General features: G+C 47.2%; 1 protein-coding gene across 1 annotated transcript; it reads left to right on the top strand.

Annotated features, from left to right (window-relative positions):
• Window positions 1-8591: 8591 nt before the first annotated feature.
• Window positions 8592-14058, top strand: LOC109268248 (60S ribosomal protein L31-like). The gene is made up of 3 exons (XM_053888738.1): window positions 8592-8973; window positions 13020-13121; window positions 13882-14058. Exons 1-3 carry the CDS (start codon window positions 8614-8616, stop codon window positions 14056-14058), a joined length of 639 nt encoding a protein of 212 aa, XP_053744713.1. The 5' UTR covers window positions 8592-8613.
• The last annotated feature ends 10831 nt before the right edge of the window (window positions 14059-24889 follow it).

Genomic DNA, 24889 nt, shown 5'->3' with positions numbered 1-24889 from the left:
TTTTTTAAAAAGTTTATTTATTTTGGGAGAGAGAGCACGCACAAGTGGGGTAGGGGCAGAGAGAGAGAGAGGGAGAGAGAGGGAATCCCAAGCAGGATCCACTCCGTCAGCACAGAGCCCGACTCAGGGCTCACCCATGAACCTCAAGATTGTGACCTGAGCAGAAATCAAGAGTTGGACACTTAACTGACTAAGCCACCCAGGCACCCCAAAATTAGGATCACTCTGTTGGCAGGGTTATAACTTTTTTTTTTTCACTTAGCAAGAATATACCACAAACATCATACTCAAATAGATTTTGGGGTTCTTAAACATTTTTTTTAATGTTTATTTTTGTGAGAGAGAGAGAGAGAGAGAGAGACAGAGTGTAAGGGTGGGGAGGGGCAGAGAAAGAGGGAGACAGAATTCGAAGCAGGCTCCAGGCTCTGAGCTGTCAGCACAGAGCCGGGTTCACGGCCTGAACTCACGAACCGTGAGATCACGACCTGAGCCGAAGACGGATGCTTAACCGACTGAGCCGCCCAGGCGCCCCTCAAATAGGTTTTGGCACCGTGATTTTAAGTGACTGCTTATCATTTACGAATTGGATTTGCAGTGTTCGAAGACCTGGTAGTTTTTTCTTCCTCCTTGGGATGTTTTCTTCAAAACCAGAAACACCACCCTGAGCAGGTGAACAGTAGGTTGCAAAAGGTTTCGAAGCATGGGACAGCTGTCTTCAGTAGAGACTGCACCCCAGGGCTGTGGAGATTGACAGATACTCAAGTTCACGTGAGGTGAGCGGCCAGCTTGGACAAGGAGACCGATGAGGAGATCTAGGGCAGGACTCACTCTAGAAAAGCTGCTGTAAGGTGACAGACCCGGAGGCAGAGGGCATTGCGGAGGGGAAGCAGAGGGGGAGCCCGCTGCTCTGTGCAAACGCCTGGTCCGTTTCCTGGAGAACCGCGTGGCTGGCTTCCTCCTGCCTCTCTCGCTCAGGCGCTGGGTGCCCTGGCCTCTCTGTCATCAGCACCGGGCCCTCTGGGAGCAGCTGCCTACAGTGCACCTGCTGGAGGCAGGCCCTTGGTGTCCCCAGGGTGTTCCATGCTCCGCAATGGGGATGAGGTGGAGAATGTTTTTGCAGGGAGCGTTTTTGGTTAATTTGTTAATTTGTTGTAGGACAGGCCGGCAAAGGTGAAAACGCACCAACAAACAACAACAGCAAAGAAAACAAGGATTGATCATCTACACACAGAACTAAAATTTCTGGCCCTACGGGCTTTTTTGCATGTTTTTTGGTTTTGCTTCCTTCCGTTTTATTTTGCTTGTGCAGTATTTAAAAACCAAAATAATAAATTCCTAATATTTTATCTAAAACCAAAGTTATTGGGGTGCCTGGGTGGCTCAGTCAGTTGACCATCTGACTCTTGATTTCGGCTCAGGTGTTGATCTTACAGTTTGTAAGATTGAGCCCTGAATTGGGCTCTGCGTTGATAGTGTGGAATCTGCTTGGGATTCTCTCTCTCTCTCTCTCTCTCTCTCTCTCTCTCTCTCTCCTTCTGCCACCTCCCCCCTCAAAATAAGAAAATAAACTTTTTTAAAGTCTTTAAAAAAAATAAAATAAAATAAAAGCATCTGGAGATATGCCTTCCAACTGGTTGGCTGTGGGTACTGACCAAGTCACCACCCCCTCCAACCACTGATCATTCCTTCACCCCACTGCCCGGCCCCAGGGATTTGAGCTCAGAACCCTTGGTTATAGACCCACAGAATGTCAGGAGGCCATTTAGTCCAGAGGTTTCCAAACTGTGGGTCTCCACCTACTAGTGGCTCTTGAGATCACTTTATTTTTAATGAACTAGAATGGAAGAGTGAGCATGAGAGAAGATTCTAGGCTCTCAAAGGACACCGTAGGTACAGTGTAAGATGTATGACTACAGTGAAGGGCAGTCAAGAAGGCTCAAGAATGGCTGACCTGGCCTAGTCCTCTCATTGTACAGAGAAAGAAATTCAGGGCCAGAGAAAGTGAGTAACTGACCCAAAGTCACACAGCTGCTTGTCAGGGAGCTAGGAGGAGGAACGGTAGCTCCTGACCCCAGGCCACCAGCCTTGCCTAAGGGTTGGGACCACTGGACCCAACTGTGGTCAAACGAGGCTCAAGACCATCCTCCTGACTTACTCGGGGGGGAAAACCTCCCAGGTTCCCACCGCACCCTCCCTTAAGACAGTATTTGTCAAAGTGGGGGACCACCTATTCCATAATCAGCCCGGATGCTCGTGAAAGATGCAGTTCTGGCCTCGGTGAACCATCTGACCTCTCTAGACCCCAGTTGCCCACCTGTAGAAGGGAATCATGAGAGCACCGCTTTGCAGGAATGTGCAGAAGTGCTCGCGTACAATTTCCGACATAATGGTGGTGACTGTTCCCTCTTAATTCCCAAGGATGACAAGCCAGTTACTGTTTTGAACCCTGGGGGGCAGAGATGAGTCAGCCGGTCCTCCTCCTTAGGGAGCTCACAGTCTAACCAGTGACATACTGAATCCTTCCTCTTCAAACCAAGGCTCCTGCTCCTAACGATTCAATGACTGTGCCACTTCGTTTTCCAGAACAAGAAACTATTTGTACCACAGAAAGGAACCTCTTCTGGTTGAGGGTGTTCCCTACACGGTAGATAATAAAGCTGCCTCGGTTTCCTCATCTGTAAAACGGGCTTTCTCCATTCTCAGGGTGAGGAGAAGCGCGTATATGGGCCGTGTGCAGAGGACAGGGAAGCTCTCCGTGAAGGTGGCACTGGTGGGGACCAGAAGTCCTGGGAGCAGAACCCCACACCGGCTTTCCCTCAGGAGAAGCCCGGTGAACCTGGCTGGATCTGGCAGAGGGAGGACACCATGGCCAATGAAACAACCGGGTGGGAAACCCGAAGGCCCCGCTCAGCCCACCTGGCCAACACCAGCAGGCAACACCCTGCCCAGACCTGTCTCTGTCCAGAAGGGAGACGCTTCCCTGAGCCATCCCTCCTCTGAAACCTGCACCTTTGACCTTCCTTTCCAGCTTCGACTTCCAAGCTATAGGACACAGGGAGTTAGTTCTCCTGGTGTTTCCAGGCCCCAGGTGGCAGACAACCCAGCACCTTTGCTGGGACAGCTGCAGGGAGCGCGACGGGGCGGGGGGGGGGGTGCCCAAGGAGGTGCCGCCCCCGCCACCCACCCCTGGCACCAGCGACAAAGCCGTCCTTGTTTCCACCCTCCCACAGGTGGCTTCAGCTACAGGCTGCCATTCGGTGAAAGGTCTCTGAGTCATGCTTTCAAACGGGAGATGCGCCCCTCTGCTTTGGCAGGCTTTCTTAATTTAATGCGTTTAAGTTTGAATAAATGTAAAGTGATTATTTCAACTAATGAATGCAAATCGTTAACTTAACCCTCACACAGTCCTGTCCTTCTTAGTCCCAGTTGTTAGAGGAGAAACCCAGGTGGCCCCCAGCAGCAGACCCAGGACATCTGACCATCAGAGCAGATCAGTGTTTAACAGCATCCTTCTCGCTACAACAAGTATTTTCCTCAAGAATCGTGGAAGGAAACAAATAATAAGAATGGCCAGAAGAGAAACATAGACAGTGAAGTTTTTCTTGTATTAAACTTCGTATATCAATTATATTGATACATAAAGCGTATTGATATATATATATATTTGATTTCACTTTTTTACTCCTTATCAAATTATTATAGCAACAATGTATGATTTGTTTTTAATTTTTTTTAATGTTTATTTATTTTTGAGAGAGAGAGAGGCAGACTGCAAGCAGAGGGAGGAGCAGAGAGAGAGGAAGACACAGAATCCGAAGCAGGCTCCAGGCTCTGAGCCATCAGCACAGAGCTCGACGCGGGGCTCGAACCCACAAACCGTGAGATCATGACCTGAGCTGAAGTCGGTCGCTTAACCGACTGAGCCACCCAGGCACGCCAAGAATGTATGATTTGTAACAGAGAAAAACCATACACAGATCCAGTCCCCTAAGAAAACCACATGTTTATTTCTCCATCATCCACTGCCAGCCTCCAACCATATGTGCACATATCTCTACATGGCTCTAATGACAGGAAATCTTCTATTTTTATGCCTTCTTTTTGTTGCCTGCCATATTATAAGCATTTTCAACATGGCAATAAAATCTTTATAATGATGGTTCAAAGCGGCTGCATGGAACAAATTAGAAGTGTACCAAATGAACAACAGTGTGAGGGTGGTGGGGGTGATAACATAAACATAACGACTCAGTATTTTTTTGTTTCAACAACTAAAGCAATGCGTCACATTGCTCAGTAGTAGAGATATAAAATCACTTTTGTGAAATTTAAAATAAAACGTAAAGGGGCGCCTGGGTGGCTCAGTCGGTTAAGCGTCCGACTTCAGCTCAGGTCATGATCTCGCGGTCCGTGAGTTCGAGACCCGCGTCAGGCTCTGTGCTGACAGCTCAGAGCCTGAAGCCTGTTTCAGATTCTGTGTCTCCCTCTCTCTGACCCTCCCCCATTCATGCTCTGTCTCTCTCTGTCTCAAAAATAAATAAACGTTAAAAAAAAATTTAAAAAAAATAAAATAAAACGTAAAAAAACATAAATATGACATTACAGAAGGAAACAATAGATGAAGTACTTTTTAATTTCTTCAACGTTTGGATACGTTTTTGCTTGTTTTGTTTTGTTTTACAAAAAGGGAAAAAACATGAAGAAATATTTCCGATTGAATGAATAAATGAGCAAGCACATGAACAGATGAACCAGTCCATTTGTTGTATCCTCTGGATTATCTCTGCTAAAAAAAAAAAAAAAAAAAAAAAGAAAGAAAGAAAGAAAAAAAGAAAAGTCTCATATTCTGTTACTGTAAGTTCCTGGTGCAGGCACACACGCACACGCACACGCACACGCACACACACTGTTGGATACAGACCTCTCATTTTCACGGACCCCCCCCCCACCCCCTTCCTTACGTTTATCACCGGGATATTTTCTTGCCGGAGGAGGATGAGTGGAAGTGAGCACCGAAGTATATGCTTAGTGCGCCACCCAGTGGTCGAGTTGCATGGCACGCAGTCTCTAGAGCTGAGACAGGTCACAGATGTCAGAAAGCTGTTCAAATGCTCTGAAGCAGGTGTTGTCCCTCATTACCGAATCCATTTCTAAGCTTCTAACAAATGTATGAGCCCAGATCCATTTCTAACCTCTACCAACGTTTTTATTGTAATCTGAAAGAGGACTATGTATCTGAGCAACAAACTATCCACATGGAACCAGTGAGAACAGAGCTTGGCATTAACATTAAATAAACACACCGAGAAATCAATATAACATGTGTCTGTGATAGTGCAGGGGGGCATCTTGGCATAGGGCAAGCCGCAACTGACAAAACTTCAGGGAGAAATAGGTAGGCCGACAATTGTGGTTTGAAATATTATCACCCTCCTCCATGGTCAAGCAGCATAATTAATAAGACTGAGCTATTAGATGTCTATAACCCTCATACCTGGAACAAATAAATGCACATTCTTTTTGAGAGATGCAACATTTAAAACAATATGGTAAGCTCATAAATCTACAGATTCCAAAGGATCCTTACCATTCGGACTATATTCTTTGATGACAAAGCAATAAAATTAGAAATGTATGACAAAAGAGACTTTAAAATCTAAAGACAGGCAAAAGTCTAGGAAATATTTGGGGGGGGGTAGTGGAGATAATAACTTCAATTTTTTAAGAAAAAGTTTGGTGATTGGGGCACCTGGGTGGCTCAGTCAGTTAAGCGTTCCACTTGGGCTCAGGTCATGATCTCAAGGTCCATGAGTTTGAGCCCCGTGTCGGGCTCTGTGCTGACTGCTCAGAGCCTGGAGCCTGTTTCAGATTCTGTGTCTCCCTCTCTCTCTGACCCTCCCCCACTCATGCTCTGTCTCTCTCTGTCTCAAAAATAAATAAACGTTAACAAAAAAAAATTTTTTTTAAAGAAAAAGTTTGGTGACCTCTAAAAGAACGGAAATACAATCTCATGGTTTCCCAACTAGACAAGAAAAAAAAAAAATAGAGATTATAGAAAATTGGCAACATTTTCAATCCAAATGAAAGTAGAATGAAATAAAGAGGAAGAACATTAAAAAGATAATACAAAATGAGACAGTAGAAATAAACCCAAATGTATTAATAATTGTCAGAAAGACAAACATAATAAACTCAGATATTGAAAGAATTTATCGCATCAAAGTCCTAAAAATCCAATAAAATTCTACTTACGAAAGAGACCTACAACAAAACAAAGAAATTGGAAATAACCAAAACAAAGACCAAAAACAAAGAAATTGGAAATAAAGGGATGAAAGGGTGGCTTAGTAGCATAACAGAGACAAATAAACCGTATGGTATTTAAAAAAACCTGAATAATAGATGAAGGGGAAGAGTACATAATAAAAGAATATGCCATTAAGAAAAGAGGACATCATAAACCTTGGCAGATCGAATAACATAGCTGAGTCCCTTAAATATGCACACGGATTCTTTAACCCTCCTCCATTCAAAAGATGGAGCCTCACTCCTCCGCCCTGAAAATGGGCTGAGCTTAGCAACTCACTTCTAATGACCAGCATGTGGTGAAGTAACGGAATGTGGCCTCCGAAGCCGCAGCAGAAATGACCTCGCAGCTTCTGCCCTGCACATAATTGCCCGCTCTGGGGAAAGCCCGCAGCCGTGCCATGTGGACACTCCAGCAGCCCAGGAAGAGTCTGGGCAGGGAGAGAGACCACACCAAGCTGCCAACCACGGGAGTGAGCTTGGAACCAGCCCTCCAGCCCTGGGCCGCACCTGCAGAGGACAGCGGCCCCACAGAGAGACCCCAAACCGGAACCACCAAGCTAAGCCATTTCTGAATCTCAGACTCAGAAGCTGTGAGATTATATTGTTGTTTTAAGCCATTCAGTTTGGGGGGGTTACTTGCTATGCAGGAACACACAACTGATAAAATGGCCTCAAGTTGTGGAAAGCAAAAACAGCCATCGTGACAAGGAGAAATAGACAAATCCCTAAGCCTCGTGGCAGATTCTAACAGCCTCTATCATATATGGATAGATCGTGCAGAAAAAAAGTGTAAGCATGTTGGAAGATCGTAGTACTGTTAGCTCATAGTTACTGAGAACTTAGGTGCTGAGCACCATTCAAAGTATTTTTGCTTGGATATAGAAACTTGCACCAAAAAATAGAGAGCATACATAATTTCAAATATCGAAGAGCACCACAAATATCGACCAGTTATAAGATCACAAAGAAAATCTCAATGTATTTCAAATAACCTGTTTTACTAACCACTGTCTCTACTAAACACAATGCAATTAAATTAAAAAGCAACAGGGGGCCTGGGTGGCTCTGTTGGTTAAGCATCTGACTTCGGCTCAGGTCATGATCTTGAGGTTAGTGAGTTTGAGCCCCGTGTTGGGCTCTGTGCTGACAGCTCGGAGCCTGGAGCCTGCTTCGGATTCTGTGTCTCCCTCTCTCTGCCCCTCCCCGCTCACACTGTCTCTTTTTCTCTCAAAAATAAATAAACATTAAAAATTTTTTTTATTAAAAAAAGTAAGAAATTTTAATTAAAAAAATAAAAAAATAAAATGGAGCAAATATGTGCAAAACACACATCGTCAAAAGACCTGTGTCTACAATAGAAAATAACTCTGAAAACTTAATTAGAAAACAAAGAAAACAACCACATTTTTTAAAGGGGCAAAAACTTTGAACACTTTATCAGAGAAGATAACTGGATGGCAAAGAAACACATGAAAAGATGCTCAATGTCACTAGTCAACAGTGGAAACAACCCAAAGGTCCTTCAGCTAGTGAATGAATAAACAAACTGGTACAGCCATCTGATGGGATGCTATTTGGCAACAAAAAGGAAGGACTTATTGATACACGTAACAATGTGGATAAAATCAAATGCATTATACTAAACAGAAACCAGTCTCAAAAAGTAAGTCATATATGGTTCTATTTATATGACATTCTGAAAGTGCACTTTTTAGTTTTTGCTTTTTTTTTTTTTTTGTAGAGCCCAACACAGAGCCCAACACTGGGCTTGAACTCACAAACCTGAGATCAAGAGTCCAATGCCCAACCAACTGAGCCCACCCAGGCACCCCTATATGACATTCTGTAAAAAGCAAAACTATAAAGACAGAAAACGGATCAGTGGTTACTAGGAGCCGGGGCAGGGAAGGGGTTGGCTACAAAGAAAAACAGAGGAATTTTGGAGGAAGATGGAACATTTCTTGATCGTGGCAGTACCTACATGATTTTCTTTTTTTGGCAGTTACGTGATCATATGAGTGTCAAAACTAAAAACTAACAAGGAGTGCATTTTACTGTATATAAATGATATGTTAATAAGTCTGAGTAAAATAAACAAAACTAAGGAAATAGATCAACTTCTGTTGATACTGCTCAAGATAAAAGACAAAGTCACACAAGTTTAAACAAATTTTAGGAATTGAGAAATATAATTACAGACCTGATTACAGATAATAAAATTTTAAAAATCAAAACACTTTACACCAACAAATTCGAAAATATATATTAAAATGGTAGCTCGCTTTCCAACCCGGGCCTGGCAGGATGGCTCCCGCAAAGAAGGATGGAGAGAAGAAGAAGGGCCGTTCTGCCATCAGCGAGGTAGTAACCAGAGACTACACCATCAACATTCACAAGCACATCCACGGAGTGGGTTTGAAGAAGCATGCCCCTCGGGCACTCAAAGAGATCCGGAAATTTGCTATGAAGGAGACGGGAACCCCAGATGTGCGCATCGACACCAGGCTCAACAAAGCTGTCTGGGCCAAAGGAACAAGGAATGTTCCATACCGTATCCATGTGCGGTTGACCAGAAAACGTAACAAGGATGAGGATTCACCAAACAAGCTCTGTACGTTGGTGACCTATGTACCTGTCACCACTTTCAAAAATCTACAGACTGGGGTTTTTTTTTTTAATTTTTTTTTTTTTTACATTTATTTTTGAGAAACAGAGTGAGACAAAGCGTGAACGGGGGAGGGGCAGAGAGAGGAGGAGACACAGAATCTGAAGCAGGTCCCAGGCTCTGAGCAAGCGGTCAGCACAGAGCCTGATGCGGGGCTCGAACCCACGAACTGTGAGATCATGACCTGAGCCGAAGTCGGACACTCAACCGACTGAGCCACCCAGGCACCCCAAAAATCTACAGACTGTTAATGTGGATGAGAACTAATTGCTGATTGTCAAATAAAGGTATAAAACTGCAAAAAAATAAAAAAAATAAATTAATTAAAAAAATAAAATAAAATGGTAACTTCATAGAAAAAAAAACCCCACCAAAATTAATAAAACAGAAAACCTAACTAAATCAACAATCATTCAGGAAATTAAACTGGTAATCAAAAGTATCTCCCATCAAAAAGACACCAGGCACATATGATTTTGTATGTCAGCTTTATCCAACTGTTAAGAAACCAATAAACTCCTGGGGCACCTGGGTGGCTCAGTCGGTTAAGCGTCCGACTTCATCTCAGGTCATGATCTCGCGGTCCGTGAGTTCGAGCCCCACATCGGGCTCTGTGCTGACCACTCAGAGCCTGGAGCCTGTTTCGGATTCTGTGTCTCCCTCTCTCTCTGACCCTCTCCCATTCATGCTCTGTCTCTCTCTGTCTCAAAAATAAATAAACGTTAAAAAAAAGTTTTAAAGAAACCAATAAACTCTATATCCTACAAAGTGTTTCAGAAAATTTTAAAAAGGTGAGCAAGCTATTTTGTTTTATGGGGTTAGTATAGTTTTCTGATAGCAAATAAGTACAAGAAAAATTACAGATCATTTTCACTAAGGAATATAGATGCATAAAATTTTTTAAAAACTGCTGTATTTTATTTATTTTTCTGTATACATTTTTAAAGTTATTTATGTATGTATGTATGTATGTATGTATGTATTTATTTATTTATTTAAGTAATCTCTCTACCCAACCCAGGTTCAAACTCATGACCCCGAGAGCAAGAGTTGCATGTTCTCCCAACTAAGCCGGCCAGGCTTCCCCAAAACTGCTGTATTTTAAGGGGTGCCTGGGTGGCTCAGTCGGTCAAGCGTCCAACTTTGGCTCAGGTCAGGATCTCATGGCTCCTGGGTTCAAGCCCTACATCTGTGCTGACAGCTCCGAGGCTTGAGTCTGCTTTGGATTCTATGCTTCTCTCTGTCTCTGCCCCTCCCCTGCTCGTGCTCTGTCTCGGTCTCAAAAATAAATAAACGTTAAAAAAAGTTAACACACACACACACTCCCACAGGCTCTTATCACAATGAAGTAGGGTTTAGCAAGGATATGAGGATAGTTTAACAGCAAACACTTCTGTCAATATTCAGCACAATGCATTATATTACCAAATTAAAGAAAAATGTGTTACCATCTTCAGAGATGCAGAAGAGGCATTTGGTAAAATTAAACATTCATTCATTTTTAACAACACTCGGCACACTACGGATTGGAGGCATTGACTACGGTGATGCCCACAGCCAGACTGTGAGGGACACGCATAAACTAACACAGATCCAGTTTCTTGGTACTTGCTGCCATGGGGTGGCTTGCACACCCTCAGTAAAGTACTGCCAGGGGCTTGTGTGAAGTATTTTGGGTAAGTTTCAAAACAACATGGTTTTATTTTGGACTCAGTGCTGCCAGAAAGTGGGGGCAGATTTACATTTCAATTTTTTTAAGTTTATTTATTTTGAGAGAGAGAGAGAGAGAGAGAGAGAGAGAGAGAGAAAGAAAGCAGCGGATGGGCAGGCAGAGAGAATCCCAAGCAGGCTCTGTACTGTCAGCACAGAGCCCGATGAGAGGTCCAGTCTCATGAACTGTGAGATCACGGCCTGAGCAGAAATCAGGAGTCAGACACAAGCAACTGAGCCCCACTATATTTCCATTTTTATCGAGGAGGCCCTCTGGACCCCGCCTGTCGTGACTCTCTGCCTGCTGCCGTCTCTACTGGTAATTATGACACCTAGAGCGGGCTTTAAAACCTCCAAGGTGGGGGCCACCTGACTGGCTCAGTTGGTCAAACATGTGACTCTTGACCTCAGGGTTGTGAGTTCGAGCCCACGTTAGGTGTAGAGATTATTTAAGTAAATAAATAAACTGAAAAAAAAAAATCCCTCCAAGGATAATATTTAAAGCCATGAGAATGGTCCTCTAAACTCTTCCCCATTGAGTCACCATCTTCTGGGCTACGGCCCTTGGGCAGCACACCCCCACCCACACACCCTCGTTTGCAACCATACCAGACTCCCCCGTGCTCCCCGGCATCACAGCCACTGTCACCCCTCGAGCCGTGGCTCACACTTTCAGCTCTGCCTAGAAGGCCCCTCACCCTTGCTTATCTCTTTCCTGCCTGGCAAACTTCTATTGCTTCTAGACCCGGCTCAAATGTCATGTGCTCTGTACCCCTTTACCCCTGTGTTGTCCCCCTCCTCATCATTCCTGCAGTCTTTCTTTCCTGTCTCTTGCCCTTCTTCGTCCTACATCAATGAAATACTGACCCTCTGGGTGCTAAGGAGTCCAGGGTGAATCAGGAGGCCACAGATCAGTGACAAGACTTACAGAACCACATGGGAAAACCTCAAGGTTGGAGCAGGTCTGCTAGTCAGCTCAGCCAGCCCAGCTTCCGGCACTGGTGGGCACTTTGCAGATGCTCAGGGAACAGCTGTTGGTTGAAAGGAGTCTGTTCTGTGTTGAAATGTGTCCCCCCCCCCCCCCGCCCGCCCCCGCAAATGATCCTTTCTAATCCTAACTCCCCAGTACCTGTGAACATAACCTTATTTGGAAATAGGGTCTTTGGAGATGAAATCAAGTTAAGATGAGGTCATGCTGGACTGGGTAGATTTTAATCTGAATACTGGTGTCCTCCTCAGTAGAAGGAAATTTGGACACAGGCATACAGGGAAGGCCTTGAAGGTGGAGGCAGAGACTGGAGCCATCTACAGACCAGCCAGAGACAAAGAAGTAGGAGGAGGCAGGGAAAGTTTCCCCCTCTGGAGCCTTCAGAGGGGGAATGGCCCGCTGATACCTTGACTTTGAACTTGTAGCCTCCAGAACTGTGAGAGAATACATTTCTGTTGCTTTAAGCCACCCAGTTATGGTAACTTGTTTCCGCAGCCCTAGGAGACCAATACGGAGTCATAAACTCCTGAGTCACCTCCCCCCCAACCCCCCCACCCACCCCACCCCACTGCCCTAGAAGGCCGCAGCTGCCCCAAACTCTGCTGCAGGCTGGATCTCCCCCCCCCACCCCGAGCCTGGCCGAGGCCTCCGCCCTGTGACCACCAGAGGACTACCTCCCCATAGACACTAGATGGCGCCAGCGGACTGAGCCCTCCCGGCTCTCCGGGCCCCCAGGGGCTGGTAAAGGGACTCCGTGCAAATCCAAGATGGGGATCAGACATCCAACTTTAAGTTCTTTCCAGAGAAAGTGGCTTTTGTTCTGTCAGGGAGGAAATTGGATCCTCTCCCTTGCAAACTGTCCTGCCAACTCAATCTCGCCCTTCCTCCTTCTCAGCCTCAGAATTTGAGCGGACGAAGTGCAGGCCATGCCCATGAGACCCTGAGCACAGGATTCGCAATCGTGATTTGGGGCAAGCCGGCCTGGGTGTCCCAGGTGTGGGGACTACCACCTCCGCAGACGGCGTGGATGTGGGAGGGAAGACAGGGTGTGCATCCACTCTGGCTCTTGGGACTCTGTATTCGCCTCCCAACTTGACATCTCCCACGGCTAACGTCCATTAGACCCAGCTCCTTCTCCAGCCTTCCCATCACAGAGAGCCCACTCCACAATCTGAGAGCCATTTCTGATACTTTCTTCTCTTTCTCCCCGTGTCCTACCCATTGCTGCGCACTGAAGAGCCCGCCTCCAAAGCACATCTGAGGTTTGTCCGTTTCTCCTCACTGCCCCTGCCACCCCCTGGTCCAGGCCACCACATTGCTCACCTGGACTAGCCCCTTGCTACTCAGTGTGGTCTGTGGATCAGCAGCATGGGCACCACCTGGGAACTTGTTAGAGACGCCGGGTCCCAGGACCCGCCCCAGACCTCCTGGACCCGAATCTACATTTCGGTAAGCTCCTCTCGGGTGACCAGGGAATTCTTGAGGCACGGTGCTGACTCGTCTTTCCGCACCTGCTCTTACCCTCCTCCACCCAGTTAAACAGAGTAAGAAGAACCTTTTGGAGACATACCAGATGATTCCACTCCCCTGCTAAAAGGCTTCCGTGGCTTCAGTGCTCTTAGATGATGTTCAAGTCTTTATCATGGCCTATGAGACTTGCCTACTCCTGCAGCATGCTTTCACCCCACTCTCCTTCTGGCTCCCAGCCCTTCCTCCTTCTGAGTTCCCGGCAGGCTGGACCTCTAACTGGAACCTTCCTCACCTAGTTAACCCCTGTGCGTTTTTGCATCTCAACCATCACTTCCTCAAGGAAGCTCTGGACCACACCAACGGGGTCCAGCTGACCAGACCAGTTTTCACAGGCAGAGACTGCATGGATCTGTGCTCCTCTGTATTCCTAGTGCCTGGCACGTAGTAGGTGCTCAACACACTTGCTAATTACTGATGCGTCAGAGCAGGCCCATGAGGGCGTGAGTGCTTGTGTTTCCGGAGCTACTGTGACTCTCCATCCCAGGATTATAAGGACCAGGCCAGCATCAGATCTGGTAGAGCCATGGACGCTGTGCCCCCGAGATACCGGATCCCCTCTCTGCACATTGTCCTGCCAATCCCGACTTGCCCTCTGCAACCTCAGTGTTGCAGTTGCTGTGGGGAGAAGTAGGAGGGGGCGGAGCACTCACTGACTGCCTGGTTCTGCCCTCACTGGCAGGCTGTCCTCTGCTCCTCCCACTTCCTCTACAAGTTCCAGCGGGGGCCAAAGACTTCTATTTTCACCCCAAAAGCAATCCCCTGGCTTTGTCCCCCACACCCAAACAAGGGCGAGGACCCTTCCCTGGGTCCTGGCCCCTCACTCCAAGACCTCTTGACCTTCTGCACTGGCCCCTGACTTGCTCTTTCCAATCAAAGCTTTCTTTCATTTCTCTGTTATTCCCCCTTCTTGCCGTAGAGACGTACAGTCTTTTTTGACCCTTTTGTCCGTTTCTCTTACTCTTCTTCACACGGTCAACCACAGAGCTCAGCTCTCTTGACCTGAACGGTCTCCCCAAACACCTGAGCAATTCTCTCAGCTCTTCCAACTCGCTCAAGCCCCCCTGTGCTCTAATCCCCCAGAGGGCTGCCCTTCCCCCTCTCCCACCAGGACACCTGCAGGGGTCTCCTGGTTGGCTCTCCACTCCGACCCCTTGTCCACCAGCTTCTTTCCTATTATGTTCAGACCACATCATTCAGTCTTCAAATCCTTCAGTAGCTCCCACTTGCCTGCGGAATCCTGTCTGCATCCCTAGTGTGACAAACTCCTGCTGGGTGTGGGCATACCCCCTGAGCTGCTTCCCTCACTGGCTCCCTCCACCCTAGACTCCTGTCCATTGCCTGGATAGGTCAGTGTTTTCGGGGGAGAGCCTTGGCCAGACACCCTATTGTGAGACTGGATGTATGAGTTCGCTAGGGCTGCTGTAACAAAGTACCACAGACCAGGTGGCTTAAACAACAGAGATTATTTTGTCATAGTTCTGGAGGCCAGAAGTCCTAGATCGATGTGTCAGCAGGGACCCTTCATTTGAAGACCATGAGGGGAGGATGTGTTCCAGACCTGTCTCCTGCACTTGCGGATGGCCATCTTTTTCCTGTGTCTTCACATCCTCTTCCCTCTCAATGGGTCTGTGTCCAAATTCCCTCTTCCTATAAGGACGCCAGTCAGTTTGGATTAGGGTCCACCCAAAGACCTCATTTTAACTTAATTACTTCTTTAAAAAAAATTTTTTAATGTTTTTATTTATTTTTGAGACAGAGAGAGACAGAACATGAGCAGGGGAGGGGCAGAGAGAGGGGGAGACACAGAATCCGAAGCAGGCTCCAGGCTCTGAGCGGTCAGCACAGAGCCCGACATGGGGCTCGAACTCACAAACCGCTAGATCATGACCTGAGTCAAAGTCGGACGCTTAACCGACTGAGCCTCCCAGGCGCCCCTAACTTAATTATCTCTTTAAAGACCTGATCTCCAAATAGGATTTCGACATATGCATTTTAGCGGGGAGGCAATCCAATTCATAACACCAACGATCCCAGGAAATAATTATTTTCTCAGGGAAAGAAGATGGAAATAACGGGCAATGAGCATGGTTTATTGTCCTTAAACAAGGCACTGCAGGGAGCTGCGTGTTCCTTCCCAGGAGGCAGATTACTAATTTGGAACAAGAGAAAAATATCAGATAAATTTGCAAAACTTCTTGTGAATATTCCTTCTGATCCTAGGTAATACACATTTTGCTTTTTAAGAAATAATTTTTTGAACGGGTATTATAGTCACTTGCTTCAAAACCCAGAGTCACACAAAGGGTAAAAGATGATCCTTCCTCCCATGTCACTCTCCTTTCCCAGAGGCACTTCATGCTTCCTGTATCAGGAGTGGTCCTCTGCACATAGAAAAACGTGCACATTGACACATTTCTCATCATCTCTTTTTTGTACACAGATGATAGCATTCGTGCACTTGTTCTGCACTTGGCTTTTCCCATATGACAGTGGATTCTGTAGATTGGTCCAGAGCTGGGACACCTGGGTGACTCAGTCAGTTAAGCATCTGACTCTTGGTTTCAGCTCAGGTCACGATCTCATGGTTCATAGGTTCCAGCCCCACATTGGGCTCTGCGCTGACAGTGCAGAGCCTTCTTGGAATTCTCTCTCTCTCTCTCTCTCTCCCTCTCTCTCTGCCCCTCCCCTGCTTGCACGCACTGTCTCAAAAATAAGTACATAAACTTAAAAAAAAAAAAAAGATTCGTTCAGGACTATTATATTTGCTTTTCCATATCCACTTTGTATTTGGATGTATCATCGTATGCTACAACAAAATGTTCCAGGCCCATCTTGTGATCTTCCCTCCCCAGCTCTGAATCAGCCATTTCTCCAAGGACTCCTGGTTCCTTTTAGTGGCAAACAATATTTTAAAGTCAAGATCTTGGGGAATCTGAGGGGCTCAGTTGGTTAAGCATCTGACTCTTGATTTCGGCTCAGGCCATGGTCTCATTGTTAGTGGGTTCGAGCCCCATACTGGGCTGTGAGCCGACAGCGTGGAGCCTGCTTAGGATTCTCTCTCCCCTCTCCCTGCCCCTCCCCCACTCTCAAAATAAATAAACTTAAAAAAATAAATAAATAAAAGCCACGATCTGAACTCTAGGTATGCTCTCTGTAGTCGAGGCGTCACTGCTCCCAAGCCCTCTGGGGACAGCTAGGGAATATCTGTGTGTATGTGTACATGTGAACATGCACTGTGTGTATTTATTTCTGCATCTATTTGAGTAGATGGTATATCATGGGTCCCCACCGATACCTCCAATTCCAATCTGACACAGCTGGGTTGGTTATTTTGTTTCCCTTTCTGATTTTGTAACTCTGCTCCCACTTACCGGTTTCAGAAGGGACTTGTTCAGTAATAGGAGGGACGAGGAACTGCATTATAATGTGATGGTTGTTGCCAAATTGCCCTGCAAAAAGAATGTACCCATTTACACCCCCACCAGATATTTTTAAGCTTTTTCTTTTGCCGGTATCATAGGTGGAAAATACTATTTCTGATGTTTTAACATGTATTGCTGTTATATAAGATAGCTTGCTCATTTTTGAATGTTTCTTTTTTTTTTAATTAATTTATTTGAGAGGTTGGGGAGGGGGCAGGAGGGGCAGGAGAGAGACAGAGAGAGAATCCCAAACAGGCTCTGTGCTGTCAGTACAGAGCATGATGCCGGGCTTGATCCCATGAAGCATGAGATCGTGACCTGAGCCAAAATCAAGAGTCAGATGCTTAACCCTCTGAGCCACCCAGGTGTCCCCACTTTTGAATGTTTCTAATGACAAATCAAGAAACTTGGCAAGAGTGTTGTAGTTGGATGTAACTACTGTCCTTCCACTTCTGCCCTAAAGAAAACAATAGAAGGGGTAAAAAACCAAAAAACCAAAAAACACCTCTCGGCTTTGGAATTGATGCCTGGTCGTTGCTGGCAGAAACTTGGTTGCAAGCAGTGGGTGTCCCTTCTGTTGCCCATCCCAAAGAGCAAGTGAATTGGCCCTGCATTGGAAACTTGAATTGGTCCTGTCATTTCTGAAGACTCCCCTTGCTGGCAGGGGCCAGGAGCTGGTGGATTGTGACAGAAAATCTGCTATGCTCTGTTTTTGTTCAGGATAGACTCTGGGACAGAAAGTCTCTAGATACTTGTCTCTGGGTGTGCTGAAATTTCTTTCTTGTGATTAAAATAATTAAAGTTTAGTCAATCCAAAGAAGAAAGGCATTTCTTATTTTGGTAGATTTTTTTTTTTTTTTAACGTTTATTTATTTTTGAGAGAGAGAGAGAGACAGAGAGAGAGAGACAGAGCATGAGCAGGGGAAGGACAGAGAAAGAGAGGGAGACACAGAATCTGAAGCAGGCTCCAGTCTCTGAGCTATCAGCACAGCTTGAACATGGGGCTCGAACCCACGAACCATGAGATCATGACCTGAGCTGAAGTCAGACACTCAATCGACTGAACCACCCAGGTGCCCCTTATTTTGGCAGATCTTTGGTATTAGGTTGAAATTGCCCATTGCTGACCTTTTTTATTAACCTGCAAAAACAACAACTTTGGATGATTCTAATTTTATATGCTGGTATTTTGATCTATGGCCTAACGAGTCCCCTTCCCACTTACTTCCTTACCTGTGTTGTCGAAACATAATCCATCCTTCATGATGTAAAGTGAATGGCACCTTCCCTGGGAATCTTCGCTCATCCTAAGAAATGAACTCTTCCTCCCTTCTCACTACTCAGGCACTGTGCTGGTGCTCCATTAGACTTTTTTAATGAAGTTTTAGGTACCTGTTTAGTCTCTTTCTCCCTATTAGTCTGCAAGCTATTTGAGGACAAAGGCTGAGTCTTGCTCATTTTTGTGCCCCTGGAATCTAGTACCAGGCTTTGTATTAAGTAGATCCTAAAAAAAAAAAAAAAAAAAAAAAGTTTTTTAATTTTGTTTTTAATGTTTATTTAATTTTGAGAGAGAGAGAGAGAGAGAGAGAGAGAGAGAGAGAGAGAAAGCATGAGCGGGGTAGGGGCAGAGAGCGAGCGAGACCCAGAATTCCAAGCAGGCTCCAGGCTCTGAGCTGTCAGCACAGAGCCCCACGCGGGGCTCGAACCCATGAGCAGTGAGATCATGACCTGAGCCAAAGTTGGACGCTCAACCAAATGAGCCACCCAGGTGCCCGCCCACCCCCCCCCCCCCAATTTTATTAAACGAATGAACAAATGATTGGAACATGAGTGAGGACAGTCTTCCATCCTGCAGACAGGTTACACCAAAAGTCCCTACAAGTGTTTGGAACCCGGATGCTCAAGGGCTTTGGGACCACCCCAGAAGCCACAGCAGCCCTCATGCTTGGTAGTTGTGTTGAGCCATAGTCCTTCCATCACACACCCCAGATCACCCCCAGATGTTCAGCCCTGCCCCCCAGGATTAACCTGCGAACAGGCTGCCTTTGCTGGAGGCCGGGTTACTTGCTCCTCCAGGGAGGCTGTGGGTGGGGAAGTCCATATTTGCCAAGCCCTCTGCAGTGCCCTGCCAAATGGAGAATCATCTACTACCCCGGGCTCAGGAATAGGTCAAGCTGCCCCACATGGGCTGCACAGGACATTCCTTTGTTGTGAAATTTTCTGGGTCCCCTGGGGCATCATGGGAAATCTGAAATGCCAAATAGCTGTTCACCTCTTGGCATGGGATGGGACGGTCCCTAAGCCCTGCCATGTTCCTCTACCACTAGGGAGCTTAGGAGAGTGACCTATGTATGTATATCTATCATCTATGTGTCTGTCTATCATCTATCAATCATCTATCTATCATGCATTATTTAGAGGGGAAATCACAGTTTTGACTTCATCTCAAACACGGACCTCTTGGACGCCAAATCTGCACAATTTTCAATGTCTTCTATGTCTTGTTATAAAGAGTAGGCAAACCATACTTTAACTTCAGGAATAATGACACAAGTGTAAATCAAAACAATGCCATTTTCTTTCAATTGGCATATTTTTTAAAATGATAATCCCCCATGCTAGCAGGGCTGTGGGAAAACACACACTGCCAATGAGAGTATAATTTGGGATAACTTTCTTGGTGGGCAATTTGAGATATAGCAAAAGCCACTAAAATGTGGATTTCTTTTGATCTAGCATTCCATTTCCAGTAGTTTATCTCAAGGAAATAATTTAAAATACTATCAAACCCTTGGTTATTAGAATTTTTTAAAAGTTTTGGTAATCCAAATGTCTAAATTACCAATAGGATGGAAAACTGCAACCATTAAAAATTATGTAGATGGATGTTTTATGAGATTAAAGTAGATTGTGAAGATTAAAAAATCAAAATACTATTTAAAAATGATCTTCTTAGGGGGGGCCTGGGGGGGCTCAGTCAGTTAAGTGTCTGCCTTCAGCTCAGGTCATGATCTCACGGTTCGTGGGTTCAAACCCTGCACTGAGCTCTGTGCTCACAGTACAGAACCTGGAGCCTGCTTCCCCTCCCTCTCTGCCCCTCCCCCAGTTGTGCTCTCTCAGTCTCTCAAGGATAAATAAACTTAAAAAATAATGTTTTTAATGATCTTTTTAGGGGCGCCTGGGGGGCTCAGTCGGTTGAGCGTCCAACTTCGGGTCAGGTCACCATCTGGCAGTTTGTGAGTTGGAGCCCCGCCCGCGTCAGGCTCTGTGCTGACAGCGCAGAGCCTGCTTTGGATCCTCCGTGTCCGTCCCCCGCCTCCACTCTCTCTGCCCCTCCTCTGCCCCCACGATCTCAAAAATAAATAAACATTAAACAAAACATAAAAGTGATCCTTTTAAAAGAGGAAACTATATTTAGGCATAGAAAAAAGAACCACATTACCAGGAGGTGGTAGGTTTTCTCAATTTTCTGAAGTATGTGTTACTTTCGCATATTTTAAAATACTTCTACGCGATCGATGGGAGAAAGACCTACCTGAGAGGTTACTACTTTTGTTGTTGTCCAGGGCTCTCCGCTTTCCAGACGGGGAGGTGGGGGGTTCAGCAGCAGGGCAGGAAATTCCTTTTCTCTCCTCCCACCACCTTTCCCCACCTGGGGCAACCACTTCAAAGCCAGCCCTTCCCCCAAACACCCCCCCAGGCTCTGCAGGTTTTGTGGCTTTTGCCTTTGTCCTCCCTCATCTGTCTTTTAAGAGAAAGGTAACAACTCCAGGTTGACCCCACAGTCTCCCTTCCCCAGCATTCCTTACCTGATGGGACACGTTTCTGCCGGTTTTCCAGTGACAAAGAAGGCTTATCTATCAAGGAAATAAGCAGTCTTTCCTCTTCATATATGTTTTTTTTTTCTCGTGGAGGAACAATTCCTGCCGCTTTGTGAACGTATTTATCATGGTCTGCGGAGCTGAAATGCCCCCTCTCCCTACACTGCTGGGCACCTGCCGTTCTTTGACCCTTAGGTCATCTGTTATCCTACTGAAGGGTGTGCCATTTCCCTGCCATGCCACGAAATTAGTTTTTCCTCTGCCTGAAGCTCACTGGTTGGAACAGAGACTGAAAGGCAGAAGGAGGGCAGTAAGGGCCTTGGGAGGCAGGCAGTGTCAGATGGGTTGGGAATGGGACAATGGGACAGGGAGGGGAACACTTCAGCAGAACTACCTGGGTTTGAATTCAATCCTGACCCCACCTTGGGCAAGTTAATCCCCCTCTTTATGCCTCGGTTTCATTATATGTGGCCTGGAGCTCTGAGCGATAAGGGCACCTGCCTCGTAGAGCCGCTCTGCGGCCCTGGGGGTATACACACCGAGTGCGTAGAACTCTGCCAGGTACGTAGCGAGTAAGTATTAGCTGTTACCACCATTACTTTCAAAAGCTGGCAAAGTGCTCTTCCCTTCACCTCCTTACAACTAATGGCAGTGATGTTTGTGCGGACCCTACTGAGGACTGGGGTGGAGACTTGGCACAGATGCTCCTAAAACGTTTTCCTGACACTTTTAAGTATTAGAGAAACACATCCTGACCATTACCCCAGGACAACGTTGAGAGCGGCCTGATCTAAAAAAAAAAAAAAAAAAGTGGCCTGATTTTCTATCCCACAGTGCCCTGCTCTTCCCTCTTCTCACGCCCTTACCACCTTTTGTGATTGTTCACTGTTGTTTGTGATTGTTCACTGTTGGCCTCTCCTACCAGGCAATGACGTCTCCACCTCTGTGTGCTCTGCCCTCTGGTCTTGAGATCTCCATCATTCCCCGCCCCAGACTGTGTCTTCTGCTTCTCCACCTCAGGGAAGGGGATGGCTAGCTGCTCAAGGTGCCTTCCTCCAAAGACTGACTTCTTTAGTGGTCTCCAGGTAAAGTACGTTTTATCCCCCTGAACAGTCTTAAGCGAGGGGGAGAGCGTCCTCCCAGAAAAGTGGAGCTTACTACATCATTCTGTTACTTAACACTGTCCAAGTGCTTCCGGCTACCCTGAAGATGAAGTCAAACTTCTCCACTCCTTGCTTGGAGGGCCTCCAGGACCCAGCCCCCGCTGCCCTCTCCTGCCCTGTGCTGAGCCACTGTCCCCCCAGCCCTGCGCTCCTTTTTTTTCCCTTCCTCCACTGAATGTGCCTTCTGCTGCCTTGGTGTCCACACACGCGTGGTGTCCCACCCTTTAGCCTGGCGGTACGGCCCTTCCCATCACAGCTTCTTTGCCCTTCCATCCAAAAGATGCTCCCTGTGCCCCACCCAGCGTGGCTTCCCTGATCAGCACTGCACGCTGTGGGGACGGCCCGCCCTCCCAAGGGCAGTAATTGTGCCCGGGTCCCAAACGCAGGGGCCTGCTCGCTGCCGAGTCCCAGTGCAGCACAGGGACTGGCACACTGAGAACGCCTAAGACCGGTAGTGTGTTTCCACTCCGGTTTGGGGCCTCTCCCTGATACCGTCCGCCTCTCCCTGTCCTGTCTCTTGCTAGGCAGCCCCTCCCCAGAGCTGGTGCGTCACCACTTCAGGAACTCCTACCACCTAGGCTTTTCCTGCTCGAGGGTTTCTATGAAAACTTCCTGGAAGGATCACATCGCTCACAACTGCCTTCATAAGAACCTTTTTAATTATTATTTAGAAATGCAGTTATATACATAGAACAATTAAAATTAAATTAAACTTTGTACAAATATTAAAATACTATCTTCACACCCACCGCAATGTACAGGATACCAAAAAATATATAAAATAAAATAAAGCAAACCCAAACTGATTGAGGGACATCCTGCACAGAGTCAATGATGCATGTGTCGTTTGAAACCATCATCTAGGAGTACCATTCTACAAAGGATTCCACAGTGGTGTGAAAAGCCAGGGCGGGGTGTGGTAGGCCACCATGCAACCCGCGTCCATCTCTCCTCCGGCCTGGCAATCTGAGTGCTGTGCCCCTCCGTTCCCTCCAGCCAGCTCTGCTGCCAGACAGAGGGCTCAACCTCGGGGTTTCCATTCAAGATTCTTCTAGGTTTTCAACTGGAAATTAAGAGCGGCAGCTTCCCAGCAAAGCTGAGCCTGTTGCCATTCCCTGTTCAGGGAATCAGCTACTCTACCACTCAGTCTGTGCTTCGGCCAAAGTCTAGTTCAGCCCCTCCCCGGGCCCCAGTAAAGACTGGCCCTACGTTGAGAGCCGGGAGTCCCAGAAGCCCTTGGCCTCACTGTCCTCACAAGCACACGGGGACTTAAGCCTGTGTAGCACTTCCCTTCCGGGCCCTTTATTCTCTTTCAGGAGGAAAGAAAGGCAAGGATGTAGCAGTGTTTGCAGCATATCCCATTCTCTATGTGAGGATATCCCTGTGAACGGAGGAGACATTGCTATGTGGCCAGAACTGGGAGGGAGGGGAAAGGCCGAATGCCTGTGGATCCCTGTGCCAGCACTAAAGAAGCAGGAAAAGTCTACCTTTGTCTGTCTTGCCATCAGGCTTCTCCACAGAACTTTAAAGCTGGCGGGGGGGGGGGGGGGGGGGGGAAGGGAGAGGAGGGGGAGGATGAATGGAGAAGACAACATTAGCTTAAGTTCTGTTTGCAAATGGAGTGTTAGTAGAATGCACACTGAAGTGCCTTATAAAGCCAAAAGAACTCACAAAGTGGCTGGGACTCAGTCCATTTCACAGTTCACACCAGTGAGATGGGAACACGGCACACAACATTCAGAAATGGCAAAAGAGAGAGCCTATCTGCTAAACTAAGGCATTGAAAGGGACGGAAACCTTAAGTGATTTTCACCACATACTGGCCCTTGAAAGTCGCTGGCAAGTCAGCAGGATAGAAAACCACTGAGTCAGCTCATGTGTGCAAAAAGACACTTTTAGTCCTTTGGTGCTGGCTACCCTCCTGGACAAGCCCTCTGCTGGACTCCCCTAGAGGTGAGCCCGGGAAAGCCAGGGCTGTGGTTTTCCCACCTGCTCTGGGATCCTTTGGCAGCCTCCTGCCCAACAGCCTGCCACCTGCCACTGCCCTGGTCTCTCAGCCAGGCCCCACTTCAAGGCAGCTGTGGAGTCCCTAATCCCTTGAAAGGGACAAACCCCAGAAGCTCTAGAAACAGCAGCACCTGGCTGATGGCTAAGAAACTGCTTCAGAGAAGAGAACTGCGAGAGAAGAAGCCAGCAAGGATGTCAGCTGCAATGGGAGGCCTGGATCCTCCCCCGACAGGCCCCGGGAGGTGGGAGGTGGGAGGGGGGAGGTGGGAGGTGGGAGGTGGGAGCTGGGCCTCAGCAAAGCCAGGGACAGAGGGGACGGGAGAGAGGTGGCAAGGGTGTGTGTATGCTAGGTTCCCATTTATCCAGACTTTCTTTCCTACCAGGTAGGCAAGTCTGGGCTTGTGATCCGCAGGACAGTGTTAATGGTGAGCAAGGTGGAAGAAGGCTTCAGAAGAAAGGCTTTTCATTTTTCATTTTTTCCCCCAAGGGCTAAGTTCGTCACCTACTCGGCTGAATAAACCTCAAATAGCATAATCTCTTAGGGAGGGAAAGATCCAGAGTAATGATATAAAAAAGGGTAAGATCTTCCATTTTTAAAAATATTCTAGACTAGAATTCAGGCTGCAGGCTCAACAGTGAGACTTTGGATTCCGCCCCCAACCCCCGCCCCCCACCGCCATTTGTCCCTGCTGTCTTTTCTGGAGGAAGACAGGGCACCCCTGTGGGTAAAGGAGGCAACTAGGGTCTGTAGGGACCCTACCCTCCAGATGGGCCCCGTGCCAGCAACCGCTGACAGGCACATCTCCGGAAATGGCCTCTTTGGAGGCAAGGGCAGGCCCCCTGGTCTGCTGCATGTCCCTCAGAGGCTTCTGTGTTCCAGCACCTTCACCAACCTGCTCTGCATGGAAACACGCCAGCCAGGGCTCTGCGCACAGCACGTGAGGGCTCCTGGGTGGGGAAGGGGGGAGGTGTGGGGTTGCCCGCAGGCCCAGAAGGCACTGCCCTTACCCTGAGCGAAGGAAGACTACAGTGGCGCCAGGAGGCTGGGAGCGGGCAGGTGGTAAAGTGCGTGTTGAGAGTGGCGAGGGAGGCTGAGAGGAGGCCATTCCTCTTAATCTTCGCGGCCAACCACGCCTGGAGCTACCCTGTTAGGTCAGGTACTGAAAATAGACTGGGTTCTTTATTGTTTTCACCATCCCAAACAGAGCGGCTAGGGAGCAGCAGAGGTGCAGGTGGGCTCAGCTACAAGTCTCCCGGCCCCAGCGCTTCAAAAA

The sequence above is a fragment of the Panthera pardus genome, unplaced genomic scaffold (assembly GCF_024362965.1).
Source record: "Panthera pardus isolate Hobbes unplaced genomic scaffold, ASM2436296v1 HiC_scaffold_24, whole genome shotgun sequence".
In the NCBI taxonomy this organism is placed as follows: domain Eukaryota; kingdom Metazoa; phylum Chordata; class Mammalia; order Carnivora; family Felidae; genus Panthera; species Panthera pardus.
The sequence above is the reverse complement of the archived record's forward strand: the minus strand, read 5'-3'. Positions and strand labels throughout refer to the sequence as shown.